The 15,184-nt window shown below is 33.1% G+C and overlaps 6 protein-coding genes across 6 annotated transcripts; 4 read left to right on the plus strand and 2 right to left on the minus strand.

The window, feature by feature from the left end:
- Positions 1 to 959: 959 nt before the first annotated feature.
- GPA2 (guanine nucleotide-binding protein subunit alpha) lies at positions 960 to 2,288 on the plus strand (the record flags this gene model as incomplete). Its single annotated transcript, XM_041550902.1, has 1 exon — positions 960 to 2,288. One exon carries the CDS (start codon positions 960 to 962, stop codon positions 2,286 to 2,288), a length of 1,329 nt encoding a protein of 442 aa, XP_041406836.1.
- A 336-nt stretch (positions 2,289 to 2,624) lies between these two features.
- On the plus strand, positions 2,625 to 4,700 carry SRB4 (Srb4p; the record flags this gene model as incomplete). Its single annotated transcript, XM_041550903.1, has 1 exon — positions 2,625 to 4,700. The coding sequence occupies one exon, from the start codon at positions 2,625 to 2,627 to the stop codon at positions 4,698 to 4,700; it is 2,076 nt and encodes a 691-aa protein (XP_041406837.1).
- Positions 4,701 to 4,927: 227 nt separating this feature from the next.
- On the plus strand, positions 4,928 to 5,782 carry PRO3 (pyrroline-5-carboxylate reductase; the record flags this gene model as incomplete). The annotated part of the gene is made up of 1 exon (XM_041550904.1): positions 4,928 to 5,782. The coding sequence occupies one exon, from the start codon at positions 4,928 to 4,930 to the stop codon at positions 5,780 to 5,782; it is 855 nt and encodes a 284-aa protein (XP_041406838.1).
- A 908-nt stretch (positions 5,783 to 6,690) lies between these two features.
- YAT2 (carnitine O-acetyltransferase YAT2) lies at positions 6,691 to 9,585 on the plus strand (the record flags this gene model as incomplete). Its single annotated transcript, XM_041550905.1, has 1 exon — positions 6,691 to 9,585. The coding sequence occupies one exon, from the start codon at positions 6,691 to 6,693 to the stop codon at positions 9,583 to 9,585; it is 2,895 nt and encodes a 964-aa protein (XP_041406839.1).
- Positions 9,586 to 9,774: 189 nt separating this feature from the next.
- On the minus strand, positions 9,775 to 11,781 carry SGV1 (cyclin-dependent serine/threonine protein kinase SGV1; the record flags this gene model as incomplete). Its single annotated transcript, XM_041550906.1, has 1 exon — positions 9,775 to 11,781. One exon carries the CDS (start codon positions 11,779 to 11,781, stop codon positions 9,775 to 9,777), a length of 2,007 nt encoding a protein of 668 aa, XP_041406840.1.
- A 435-nt stretch (positions 11,782 to 12,216) lies between these two features.
- On the minus strand, positions 12,217 to 13,857 carry ORC4 (origin recognition complex subunit 4; the record flags this gene model as incomplete). The annotated part of the gene is made up of 1 exon (XM_041550907.1): positions 12,217 to 13,857. The coding sequence occupies one exon, from the start codon at positions 13,855 to 13,857 to the stop codon at positions 12,217 to 12,219; it is 1,641 nt and encodes a 546-aa protein (XP_041406841.1).
- Positions 13,858 to 15,184: the final 1,327 nt, after the last annotated feature.

Below are 15,184 nucleotides of genomic sequence, written 5' to 3' on the forward strand. Positions count from 1 at the left end.
TGAGAAAAAACTGCTGCAGAAAGAAAAAAGTTTTTTTTTATTGTCACCCACACATCACATATAATGAATGCGAAATGGCGGGGCAGAATACTGAAATATTGAATGCCATATTCTTTGTCACTATTCTGCACGTTTGCTCTTAAACACCTTTATCCAAAGCCCTAAACTAACTAAGGTAGAGAGACCTAACAACACGTATACTAGTCTGTAGGGTTACGTACTAATAAGTGTCAGGGCACAATCCCACTCCTGCAACATTAAAACTTCTAACAAAACATTTTTCTATCAACGTCTTCTTCCGTATCTGCCCTCTTCTTTCTCTCTTTGTTCTCTTGGGTAGTGTGGGATGGGACGGGAAAGAAAGAAGAAGAAAAGCGAATTTGTCCTGTCCCTTTTCTCTGTCCCCCCCCCAAAAGCGACGCACGTCCATTTTGCCGTAACTTCCTATTTCTCTCTCTTTTCTCTCTCTTTCGTATTTCCTAAAAGGAAGACAGACCAAACCAACACCAAATATACGTTATACGTTATACGTTACATTACGTTACGTTACACTACATTTATACGTGATTGAAAACTTCCAATTTTGTTTTTTTCATTTAAATTTTAATTTCAACGTCAATTTTTAGCCTTTGACAACAGACAAATCTCTTTATTACGATGAATGGAAAGAATATTAGGAATACAGACAGGCAGTGAGTGATCTTTTCAAATCAATTTTATAAAATTTTCATTACAAAGAATTATATATATATGTATTTTTAATTATAATTTTTATACTTGGTATTCTACTTACATAAGAATAAATAAATTGAACAAAGTTCAACTATCCTTGTCATTTATAAAACACACACATTAATAACATATTTTTTATTGTAATACTATTTTGTCGCTATATTTGCCTGTGTGTGTATGAACGTAAGGTGATCGATTAAGTGAACAATTTTTTTTTTGTATTATAAATGGGGATCTGTGGGTCAAAACAGGAGAGTGTGAATTCTTCATCTACAGCTGTTACTTCTTCAACAACTAATAATAACAATAACAATAACAATAATAGTACGACAGCTCAAAGAAATGTTGTGAAGTCTAAGAATAATACTACGACTACTACTGCGACTACTGCTAATAATAAGAATGTGGCTGGAACATCATCAAATTCACCATTTCAAGAAAATAATGGGAATGGTAGTACAGATCTAAGAGAATTAAAAGTGTTATTACTTGGTGCTGGTGAATCAGGTAAATCAACAGTTTTACAACAATTGAAAATTTTACGTAAGAATGGGTTTACAGAAGCTGAATTATATAGTTATGTGCCTATTATTTATGGGAATATCATAGAGATCGGGAAAGGGATTGTCGATGCTAGAGCAAAATTTAATATCGGATTAGATAATGGGTTGACGCAGGAGGAAATTGACGAATTGATGACATTTAGATTCGATACCAATGTAACTAAAAATTTAAATGATGAATCAAACGTTAATGGTACTATTAATGAAATAGAACCAAATACAACAATTACTAATAATGATGATATAACATTGGCTAATTCTAATTTACCACAAAGATTTCATTCTACTTTAGAGAAATTATGGACCTCTAAAGCTACACAAAATTTAATTAAAAGTACGAAATCTTCGAATTTTTATTTAATGGATTCTACACCATATTTTATGAATTCCTCAAATTTAAAGAGAATATTCGATGCAGCAAATTATAAACCAAGTTTACAAGATATTTTAAGATCAAGACAAAAGACTTCTGGTATATTTGATACATATTTCGATATGGGTTCAAATTTGAAATTCCATATTTATGATGTTGGTGGGCAAAGATCCGAAAGAAAGAAATGGATTCATTGTTTTGATAACGTTACATTAGCAATCTTTTGTGTTTCATTATCAGAATATGATCAATTCTTATTAGAAGATAAATCACAGAATAGATTTCAAGAATCTTTAATTCTGTTTGAAAATATCGTTAATTCAAGATGGTTCGCAAATTCATCAATTGTTTTATTTTTAAATAAAATCGATTTATTTGCTGAAAAATTAAAGATTAAACCATTGGAAAATTATTTCCCAGATTATACAGGTGGCAGTGATATTAATAAAGCCACCAAATATATCCTTTGGAGATTCGTTAAATTGAATAGAGCCAATCTGAATATATATCCTCATATTACACAAGCTACAGACACTTCAAATATTAAATTGGTCTTTGCAGCAATTAAAGAAACTATCCTGGAGAATAGTTTGAAAGAGACAGGTGTCATTGTCGGGTGATAATGATATACCACTATATTCATATTTAGTTCATTTGATACCTGGTCTTCTTTATAATTGTTTGGGGTATCGTTGTAACATCAATCATTTCATTATTTCTCATATTTTATAATTTTTTTTATACACAATCATTTTTTTGATCTTCTTCAACATTGCGAGAAGCCCAAAAAAAAAAAATAAATGAACAAACGAAATATAATGGCAGTGAAAAAATATATTTATACATATACTAATATATCTAGATACAGCATAAACTAGTGATAATAAGTAATTATAGAATAGCTAGGTAATAAAAACAAAGGTCCCTGTACATTAACACCAGCGTAATAAATAAATATGAGCAGTCCAAACGTATCGACGGGAATAAATCTCGCATTAGACCCCAATTTATTATCATTACAGAAAGATCCACCACAATCAACGTCACCGACCAGTTTCACTGGAAGCCCTACAACAAATGAATCTACAACAACTAATACCGTGGAGACGACGGAACAGAATAAAATTGGCTCGTTAGTGAATAATCCATATGAACAGTATGGTAATATGCCGCTATCACAAGTAGTGCCTTTAATCTTACAACAGAAGCAGATGACATTTGCACAATTATTAGAATCTCAGATTGAGGAAGAGATTACAGTTGTGCAATCATCTGAAGTCGATCCGATCGAGACAGATGATGGCATTCTTAAGGATGAGGAAAAAGAACAAGATGAACAAGATCAACCAATGATTGCACCTACTGAACCAATTGCAAACAAAATTATCACAACAACACAAGAACCTACAGACTCTACAACATTGGAATCAATCCGTTCCACAATGGTAGAGCAGATCAATACCGCGATGAACGAATCCTCGTTAGCTCTAGAGACCGTATCATTACTTTTATCTGCAGTGCGTGAAAACAATGCCAAGAGTTCTTTGTCTCCTTACTTGAAGAGAACGATACCAATGGGATCATTAAACAGCGATCGTGTTAACAACCCACCAGATATCGACAATCAATTACGTACTGTTCAATTTGGAGTCGGTTGGAAATTAAAATCATTAGATGAATCCCGTACTGTGTTAAGAGATACTGCAGATTCTCTATGGTCAATCTTAGCCAAAGAACATTCGTATTGGAAGATGATCTCAGAAGTGATTACTAATAGTGATGTTGTCTTTAAAGTCCGTGAACGTGGTAGTGCACAACGAGTCCTTGGAATCAAATATGGTTATGAGGATAGTGGTTCGACTTATCGGTTGGATCGAGGGGTAGCATTATTACGAAACAATGAAGAATTGGATAAATTAGAACTTGTTCCATTTAATGGAGAAACCTCTAGAGTAAATGGTAGTTCCACCATACATTCAAAATCAAAAAATAGTAACAATACCAATACTGGTGGAATTAAGAATATGATCAGTGGGATGAATGGTACACCTGCAGTGACAGTTCCTACGATCAATCCAATTGATAATATTAGTAACGATGGAGGATCATCTCATCAACTAATGAAGTATTTCCTTAGAGTTCGTATATTTACCAAACTTGAATATGAGGATGATTATATATTGAGTGGTGAGAGTCATGTCGATCCTAAATTTTTCAGTATTGGAACAATCCGTTCTCAAATTCATAAATTCAAGGATATAATATTTGAAAAAGAGTTAATGTATCGATTAAAGAAAGAATGCAGTTCATTAATTTCCTATGGGGTACGTATTGAGAATGAAAACAAGATCGCTATAGAATTACCTCAAGAGAAGTTTGAGATCGAACTAGTGAGTGTAGCAGAGGATGAATGCGAAGGTGGTAGTTTACCAGATGGTGGCAATGCCACACGAATCAACGATAAACGTGCCAATTTGATATTGATTACGCTACGAGTCTTATTAGTAGTAATGTTTAAGAAGAATTTAAAACGTCAATTATTATCGGGACATGTTAAAAAATTGAATTCTATTAATGGTATAGATGGAATCTTATTAATTAGACCAATATTAGGTACGTTACGTCATAAAAACTATAAGACGTTATTATTACGAATCATTCGAGAAAATGTATTGGATGTAATAAAGGATAGTTCTATAACAGTGACGAAAAGACGTGATACTACCACCACCAAATCTGATAAATCAGTTCAGCAAGATGAGCATATCGAACGCTTAGATGAAGATATTAAAGTCTTCAATCAAATATTAAAGATGCCTGTGACACAACTTGATATTACATTACCAAAAGAACAATCCTTAAGAGTTACGTTACGTACTACCAATTATTGCAATGCAGTGATACATGTTGTATATACTGAAAAGGGTGATGAAGTCTTATTTGATACAACATTTACAGAATTCAAAGAAATTGAAGAATTTTTACATTTTTTAATAAGTGAATACGTCATATCGAATGAAGAAAGTACTTAAATAAATGGTATTCCCCCCGTGTTTTTACACAAGCAACAGCAAAAAGCAAAAGCACAAGCAAAAAAATTTTCATCACCGAGAAAAATACATAGCATACAGACATACATACATATATATATATAAGGAAGCATGCAGAATAATACATAATTGCAGTGATCCAAGGGTACTTAGTAGTAGAATTGGCAGAAACACAAACACAAACATAAGTATAAAACAAACAAGACAAAATGGGTTATACATTAACAATTCTAGGGTGTGGTGTTATGGGTCAAGCCATCTTATCTGCTATTTATAGAGCACCAAAGGCTATTAATTCTTCAATTGCATCATTATATCCAAGTCATATCATTGCATGTAATCATGATGATTCCTCAGTGAAACAAGTTGAAGATTTAGTTAAAGAGATGGGTGAATCTCCAAATGGTATTACTGTGAGTGTCACACATTCTCGTAATAATGAAGCAGTTTCTCAATCTGCTGTAGTATTATTAGGTACCAAACCTTATTTAGCTGAAAAAGTTCTTGATGGTGTTTCCACAGAAATCAATGATAAACTAATTATATCTATTGTTGCAGGGTGGACCATTTCGCAATTACAATCATATAGTAAGAGAGTATCTCGTATTATGACAAATACCCCAGCACGTTATGGGTATGGTTGTGCTGTAGTGTCTCATTCAACAGAGACATCTTCTGAGGATAAAATTTTGGTTAAAGAGTTGATTGACCGTGTTGGTACATGTATTGAGTTACCGGAACGTAATATGGATGCGGCTACATCTTTAGTTGGATCTGGACCAGCATTTGTCTTGTTAATGATCGAATCCATGACTGAGGCAGGAATCAAGATGGGTATTCCATTCAAGGAGTCGTTACAATGTGCTACTAAAGTTATGGAAGGTACTACAAAGATGCTAGAATTAAGTGGACAACATCCAAGTGTATTAAAACATCAAGTTTGTACACCAGGTGGTACTACAATTGCAGGGTTATGTGCAATGGAAGATCGTGGAGTGAAGAGTGGATTAATCCATGGTTTCCAGGAGGCAGCCGATGTTGCAGCTAAACTAGGGAAGAAATAGAATCGTTCTCTTTCTATATATCTATATCTCTCTCTCTATATCTCTCTCTATATATATAACTAATTTACTTTCTTTTACTTTCTTTAAGCCGTTGCCGCTATAGCGAACCAAACAAATTTCCGTTCGCTTGCCGTTCGCTTGCTGTTCGCCTTCCATATTACCGAGACAAACGCAGAAAATGAATGATCCATAGTAACAACGATAGTAATAGTAACAATCTATGCTGAATTCACTATTCAGATATATCTGTTACAAGAAAAGTGTGACTACAATATAGAGAGATATGGTCATATGGTCATATGGTCATATACAAAGACAGATACTACTCCAACTTCAACACTTTATAATATTCGTAGTTGGAGTAATTGAATGATAGTTGAATACTACCATTGCTTTATTAATATTCTTGTAGTTGTAGTTGTAGTTATTGCGTGTCTATCTATCTATCTATCCATCTATATATATTATATTACATTATATATCGATATATCTCCAACTCTTAGTGTGTATACTGTCTGTGCGGTGTGTCGTTTGCTCGTTGAGCGATTTCCGCGTATTAATTATATTTCTTATTGTGTGGTCGTTAGTTGTTCTGTGCAGACATTTCTTAAGCACGATGTGTAAACAGAGAATAGCTTGGCCCTTTAATATTTTTACTTGATAGAGAGTCATTCATTTTTGAATTTGCAATGCATTTGAACAACTGTGTGATATTTTAGAACGATGATTGACATCATTAATAAATGTAAACATATCTAGTTATATCTAGTCATACATACATATATATATAGATAAGTGATTAAGCCTTGCTTCTTGAGATTATTTGTCATTGCTTACCGTCTACATTCTTATTTATTTAGTGGACAGTAATAAAATATTCATACACACACACACACACACACACAATAATGGCAATCGGTACTTCTGATGATTCAAATGTTCAAACATTTGCATATGAAGAAAGTTTACCTAAATTACCATTACCACAATTATCGAAAACACTACATCATTTGAAAAAATCATTGGAACCATTATATTATGCAGATGGTTATTATAAACATCCTTTGGACCCACGCACAATTCATGATTTATCTCAATGTATTCAAGATTTCGAAACTTCAACTGTAGCAGAAAAATTACAAAATAAATTAAATGAATATCATTCATCTCAATCGTCGTATCTCGATAAATTACACTTAGATATTAATAATCACACTGCTGCTACCGATATTCAGGATGATATCTTACCAAGAAATCCATTTTTGATTCTAGCAGATGACGCCGTCAAAGGGATCGATCAAGCTGATAGAGCTGCCGTCTTACTACATTCTGCTTTAAGATTCATATCTGCTTTGAAAAAAAATATTTTACCACCTGATGTTGCAATGAATCATTCGTCATCTAAAAAGAATAAAAATTTAGAGGATTCAGTGGCTCATCTTTCAATGTATCCTTATAGGAATTTATTCGGTACCACTCGTGCTCCCGTTTTCCAAAATGGTGAAGTCGAAACTTTTGATTTACAAAAACCTTACACTATTTCAGATTTAGAAAATGATGAGGATGATGACCAGGAAGAACAAGAACAGTACTCTTCAAAGGAAGGTAGTACGGAAAGTACTAATAGTGCAAAGGATTGTTTTACACGTAATGGTATTACTATTGCACGTTATCCTGAATCTCGTCATATTGTCATTATTTCAAAAGGTCAATATTATACAGTCGATGTTCTGGATGATGATAATGATGTCTTATACACATCGAATGAATTCACAAGTTTTTGTAATTATATTATAAAGGATTCAGAAAAGTCTTATAATTTTAGAGCTTCAACTGCTTTAGGTTCTTTAACATCTCATAGTTTTAAAAATTGGAAATATGCAAGAAAGAGGCTTCAAAAGAGATACCCTGAAGAATTACATTTGATCGATTCTGCTTTATTTGTCCTTGTATTAGATGAATCTGATGAATCAGATTTAATGAATACCGACCCCGAGGTAATCAATTCTATTGTTCATGATTATGATTATAAACCAATTAATAAAAATGTAAATCAAGAATCTTCAATTAATTGTAAAAGATTGTTTTACGGTACTTCGATTATTGATAGTAAAGGCCATCAAATTGGATCCTGTGTCTCAAGATGGTATGATAAATTGCAACTTGTTGTCACTAAAGATTCAAAAGCCGCCGTGATTTGGGATTCATTCACTTGTGATGGATCAGCGGTATTAAGATTCACTTCAGAGACTTATACTGAATCTATCCTTAGACTAGCTAAAGAAGTCAATGCAGGTGATCCAGAGTTTTCATTATGGCCTACCGTAAAACAATCCTCGATTCCAAATGATTTAATTAGAAAGGATAAGAGAACAATGACTTTAGATGAAGCACAGATTAAAAATATCGTCTTTAAGATTGATTGGTCATTTAGTAATATCTTAAATACTCATGTTCATTTATCTGAAACAAAATTAGCAGATTTGATCTCTAAACATGATATTATTCATGCTTCTGTACCATTTGGTCGTAGATCTGCATTAAGGTTAGGTATTCAACCAGATTCAATGATCCAAGTTGCTTTACAGATTGCGCACTATTCATTATATGGAAAAATGGTCTTTTCATTGGAACCAATCTCTACAAGAAGATTTAGAAATTCAAGATCTTCTTTCATTAATGTACAAACACAAGAATTATTAGAATTATGCCAATTGTTTATTTCTAATTCAATCGATGGTCCAGGAAAATTAGAGAAATTCTTGAATACTTGTGATTCTCATAGTTCAAATATTAAAAAAGCAAAATCCGGTTCAAGTTACGAAAAGCATTTTAATGCATTGAAATATTTATATAAATTCCATGATCATTATGGAATTGAGTTGGATGCAGAAGATGAAAAAATTGCAACTAATTTATTCGACAATAGTATCATAGCTCCATTCTCACAACCAGAATTAATCGTAGCTAATTGTGGCAATAGTGCCACTACCACGTTTGGTATTACTCCAGTGGTACCACAAGGGTTCGGTATAGGTTATATCATTAATGATGATCAATGCGATATCACTGTGACCTCACAATTCAGACAAGGTGACAGACTAATGTTTATGTTGGTATGGGTGCTTCATGAAATCCGTTCATATTGGAAAGAAGCAAGAACTTTGGATCAAAGTAGAACAGGGGTGAAAATTAGTCCCGGAGTAGATAGATTGTATCAAATGGATAACGCCGTCAAGAGTAAAATAGATGGCCAAAGCTCGAATGAAAATAGTCCCTCCCCATCCTCTACTCAATTGAACAATTTGCCTCAAGGTAGAAAACTTCATCATGGACACCAACATCCAAATAGTGGATTTAGATTCTTTGATATCGATTCTCATATCGATAGTAGAGGTACGTCTGTGACACCACCAATTGTGAATGGGAATAGAGTGCTTATGGCTCAAGGGGACCCGCTACGTGGCCAATTGGATGGATCTAGTGGTAAATTATCTGCAAAATTGGCAGCTTTGTCAGTGAACAATACAAATTATAACTCTTCTCAGTCATTATCGGCATTGACTGCTTCAGAGAAATTAAACACAGGTTCCGAAATTCCACAGATTCAACCTAACCATACAGCTGATTCATCAGATTTTGATGGAGAAAGTATTCGTGCACAATCGAATGGATACTCTATCGATAGTGATTCCGCCAATGGTTCAAGACCTGACTCTAAAAAAGGTAACGTCATTAACTCTAAATTTGAAATCGATTTTGATCGTGCTGATGTCGGCAGAAAAGTCTCGACATACGAATAATGATAACAAAGATAACAACTATTTTATTTATTTATCCTTATACATCTACATCTATCATTTTTTATTTATTAAAAAGTTTCTTAGAAAACAAAAAAAATAAACGAGAAGCTTACGCATATTTTATTTATTTATTATTTTTAAAATTCCCTAATAATAATATATATACAGATGCAAACACTGACTTTTACATTAGTACAAATCAGAAATATCTTTCCCTTGATTGTCGTCATTCCCATTATCATAATCATAATCATCTCGTTGTCTTTTTTCATATCTTTTACCATGACTACTATTCCTACGCGTATAGTTCACAGTGTTCTTGTTTTGTTCAATTTGACTGTTTGTTTTCATTTCTAATGATTTATTTGTCTCTATTATTTTACTTTTCTTATTATTGTTATTGTTATTATTAGCACGTTGATACCTCGATTGGTTGAAGCTGATTGATCTGGCATTAGTCTCTTTGTCGTACCACCCAGAATTCTGATTATAATCATTATAATTATTTTGATTGTATCTTTCAACATTACGAGTATTATTATTGGTTCTAGAGTTATATCCTGTGTTACCATTGTTTCGATCATTAATATTATATTGTTCGTTTGTGTTAACGTTAGTTGGGATTTTATTAAACCGCGACGCTGTTTGGTGAACTTCTGGTAGGGGCATCTTATTAGGTCTAGGCGGCAGTGAACTGACCCCCTTATCCATTTTTGTTGTGTTATACCTCGAAGGTTTCTTTGCAACTGAATTATCTTCAATGACAACTTCTTTGTTTTCTCCCATATGATTTGGTGTTTTTTTAGCAGGTCCCGATGGTGGAATCCTTTTCAGTGGAAGTTTATTGTTGTTACGTGATCTGTCATATTGACTCTTTGATATGGAATCTACATCGTTCACATGACCCCTAGGAGCAGTTGGTGCTCTCTGAGACATATTTTGATGCATTTCTTCCTTATAACGTTTGATATCAGATTCATGACTCTCTTCACACAATAATTCCAAACGAGCCGCTGGTAATGGTTCCTTCTTGAAAAAATCATCTTGCATCGCAGCCATCGCAGTATATCTCTTATATGGATCTAATGCTAATAATTTGGCTAGGAATTGCAATCCAGTATCATCAAGATATTTGCCAAATCGTTCATTTAATGTGCTCTTATATACGGCCTTCGTCAACTCTGCCCCTGGTAAATATCTAGCCAATTTCCAATCTTCTTCTGTCGGTGTCCCCATTAGTTTAAAGATAACATGTCCTTGATCTATATCTGTTGTACCTTGTAAAATAGGTTTCTTTTCGAAGAATTCGGCAAAGACACAACCAACACCCCAAATATCTACCGCCGTAGTGTAATGCTTTTCACCTAGAACCAATTCGGGAGCTCTATACCATCTAGTCACTACTACAGATGTATATTTAGCACCAGTTCCTGCACTACCTGGGAATTTCAAATTTGGTGGCGAACCATAGTACAATCTTGCTAACCCAAAATCAGCAAGCTTAATAGTACCATTATGGTCGATTAAAATATTTGCTGTCTTAATATCTCTATGCATATATTTGGTGCAATGTAGATAGTTGACCCCTTCTAGTAACTGTAACATAATATTCTTAATTTCAGGCATCGATAAACTTATTCTAGGGTTATGTAATATACCGGCCAAATCAGAGACCATATATGGTAGAATCATGTAGAAGAATTTATTATTAGCCTTAGCAGTAGGGTTAAGAGGATTTGAATCCCTAGTGGCAACTCCATCATCAGAATGTGATTCTGGAGGTGAATCAAATACCATTTCGATTAGTTTAATAATATTCTTATGATCTAGTTTCTTTAGAATAGTAATCTCTCTTTGGGCAGTGATAGGGAATAAATCATTCTCCTCGTTAATCAAAATTCTCTTCATAGCCACTTGTCTTTGAGTCTCTAGATGGCTTCCTAGATAAACGGAACCAAACGTACCTTGACCCAGTTTCTTTTCCACCTGATAATGATTTAAGAACTTCGTAACACCATATACTTTTTCGTCTGGTCTTTTCTTCAAATCAATGGATTGTAAACCAGTTCTTGGATCTGTTACTACAGAACATATTTGTTTCATCTTCCCAATCATATACTTTCTGGGAGTTGCAGTTTGAGCCGCACTCTGCTTCCCAACAGCTGAGTTACTAGTCGTTGCCCTGTGATCACTCATGTCTATATATGTTAAAACTCTTGAAAAATCAGGAAGTATTTAATGCAACAAATATATGAAAATAATTACTATTCCAATGTAGTATGGAGTCTTAGATGTACTGAGACTTCTTACCGCTATGCACGTTTATGTATTATTCCTTACAGACACCTGTTATATTAAATGTTTCTCTCTCTTTATTTTTTTTTTCACTTTACCTCTTTTTCCATCGGTTACTATACAAAATCATTTAAGATCAGATTCTCTACTATATTTTCTGGTGCAATATGACGAAAACAGAAACATATGAACAATGTAAGCAAAAGAAGATTAATACAGTGAACAACATAGAACAATAAATAATTCAGCTAAGGATCGTTTTAAAAAGGGTACTATTTTTGCTTTAATGTTATATATAAATTACACATTTAAAAGACTATATTTTTCCCGTTCTGTCTATAATTGCGTCCAAGGATAAAACATAGATGATTTTGATACTACACCCCTTAGATCATGAAGGGTGATCTGCATATTATATGTTCTAAGGTCAAAGGGTATTGTAGTCGTTTGGATCAGATAATTACTTGCGTAAAACACAGCAAGAGATGACTCTCTTAAACCCATTGCACCTTTCTCAGTGAGGAATTTGAATTCTTGTAACGTTTCCCAAACATTTTTCACATCTTCTTTACTCCACAACTTTATTAAATTATCTAGGATTTTATCTGTTGTGGAATTTAAATTATTGGTTGAAGGAATTCTGGCATTTAATGATTTAATTATGTTTGAATATTCAACATAAGTTATATTGAAGTTTGTACTTTCATCCCTACTCTTCAGAATGGTTCTTGCAGCCGCAATTAATATGACCAATTCCAAATCAGATAAAGTTTGCACTATTGCTGTACTATCATTTTGGTATTGATTTATTGAATAATTAGTTATTGCTTTACAAGTTGTAATTGCATCTTGTAATTCTTCAAAATTTGAACATCCACTTACTAATGGGAGAAGACTATTTCTAAAAACCGTTTGAGATTTGAATGTTTCATAATTTCTATGTACTTCCAAGAATAACGGAGATGACTCATCTTTTAAGAGAATGTCTATTTTATCATTCCATTTCTTAAGATATACAACTTCATCATCAGAGGTTCGAGGAATCATAGGCGATAAACTTTCCCCTGAAGCAATAACAAAATCATCTAAATCATTAGGTTCAGGAACATATATTACCCTCTGTGAGAAACGACTCCTAACTCTTTTCTCCAAGAATTCTGATATGTTTAGTTTGGTTGTTGTTCCAATGATACATACAGGCACTACAGAATGTTCAACCATATCAAATAAATTGTAAAGTAGAGTTTGTCTAACAGGTCCTGCAAATGTATCAATTTCATCGAACACAAAAACAACTGAAACTTTCGCAGATTCACTGCCATCCTTATTTTCATGTGTTTTGGTTGCGTCTAGCAATTTCAAAATCTTCTCAAAAATCTCTGTCAATGACCCAGTACTAACATCGATACTATCATCTGCGGAAGTTGTCTGGTCCTGGTTCAATCTTTTCAGTTCTAATTCAAGTTGTAATGCGATACTTTTAATAGCTGTTTGCTCAGAGTGTATTAACCCATTCAATCTAACAACGATAAATTGATCCGAATGATCCTGCGATAAATATCGTAATTCATTATTTATTAAAGACGATTTATAGCTGTTTCTAGGTCCCACCATAATAGCCGAATGGCTCTCCTTTTGGATGATTGATTGTTTTAAAATTCTAGATACTTCTTGCCTTGTTTCTGTTAGATAGGAATATATTTTGGTTTCTTCATAGGGCAATGTCTGATTGATATGACGTAATAAACGAATCTTGAAATCTATAAAATGTGAATCCGTTATTTCTGTAGTATGACTATTATTGTGCGAATTTATTTTTGATAATTTATTTTTATTATTTTCAAGGCTATCTTCTTCAAGGTTCCTTTTATTTGATTCTAATGTCGCTATCCCATCTTTACTTCCAATTGCAGGTGATGTTTCAAAGAAAACATCTTTTTTTTGATCCTGGTTCATTTCTTCATTTGATTCTGACATTATTATATCGCAGTAGAATGTGCTTTGATATATTATAGACAGAGAGTTTTCACTTCTTTCATTCAATTCTACTTGCTTTATGCCTATATAGAAATTGATTTGTTTACATTTTTCATTTCAATATTTTTCATTTTTCATTTTTCACTCAATTCTCATTAAGTGATTGATTCCAATGTGTGGAAAGTAGCACAATTAGGGCTTTAAGGAAAACTATTTGCATATCATTTAGACAGCATTTTGAACTTGGTACGCACGAACTCCTTATAATACTAGTATGTTGAGTATAATTTAATTTAAATAATTGCACTCATTATCATTATCTTGACTTTTGAAATGGAGCTATTACAGATGGTCATCGATATCAAACTTAGGGTTTCCTTCTCGGCCTCGCTTTACTGCGAGGCCGAGAAGACGCGGCTAATGATTGCACCGAATTTTCTTTGCTTCTGTTGGGTGACACAAATATGACAGCAAAATTAAGCAAATAACAGTATTGAGTTAGGTTGAAATGAAGTAAATATGTAATAAGAAAATGTTTATGCTTACCTACAGAATACGGATAGTTGAAGAAATTAAGAATAAGCCTTGTTATTATTTCGGCGTTTGGATTTACCTTCAAATTATATAATTACAACCACGTCTTTATTAGTTGTGTACTGATACAGTATAACATGTAGTGTGACCTAGATACAATCCGGAGGTAAGAAAGTGTTTTTTCTCACTTCAAAACCTTTAAAGAGTTCCTTTTATTCCCATCTATACTATTTAAAACCTCTTTCTCTATTTTCTTCTGGTGAAAGTTCCTCATGACAAAAATATCTGCCATCCATATTGTTTATGATTATCATCAAACGTCTCGGTTAGCTTAAATATTGATTCAAAAAAGAAAATTGTCTCTGTTGGTGAAAATATTGGGTTAAGCTAATCTTGTTTGGTAGTTGTAATGGAACCTTATAATATTAATACTGAGAATTAACTTAAAACATTCCGAAGATTAGTGACGTTCAACTCATAACATTTCTATATATATTCGTTATTCACATTTATAAACTTTTATTGGGCTGGATGTCGGATGAATAACATACACAATAATTGAAAGAACTTCATTAATACACAGAGAGCTTCACAAATAGTGATTGGGGTAGTAAACGAGTACAACTATCGCAAGTGCAATATGTTGTTTTCACACAGTAGGTATCCTCTCCTTCAAGTTACCGTATCCTATAAAAACAACTAAACAAATAAAAATATCGCCAAAACATTTCCAGAAGGATTTCAATTGGTTTACAATCATCAATATTTATATATAGACTACATATCTGATATA

Source organism: Maudiozyma barnettii, assembly GCF_903064755.1.
Source record: "Maudiozyma barnettii strain CLIB 1767 genome assembly, contig: KABA2_05, whole genome shotgun sequence".
Lineage (NCBI taxonomy): Eukaryota > Fungi > Ascomycota > Saccharomycetes > Saccharomycetales > Saccharomycetaceae > Maudiozyma > Maudiozyma barnettii.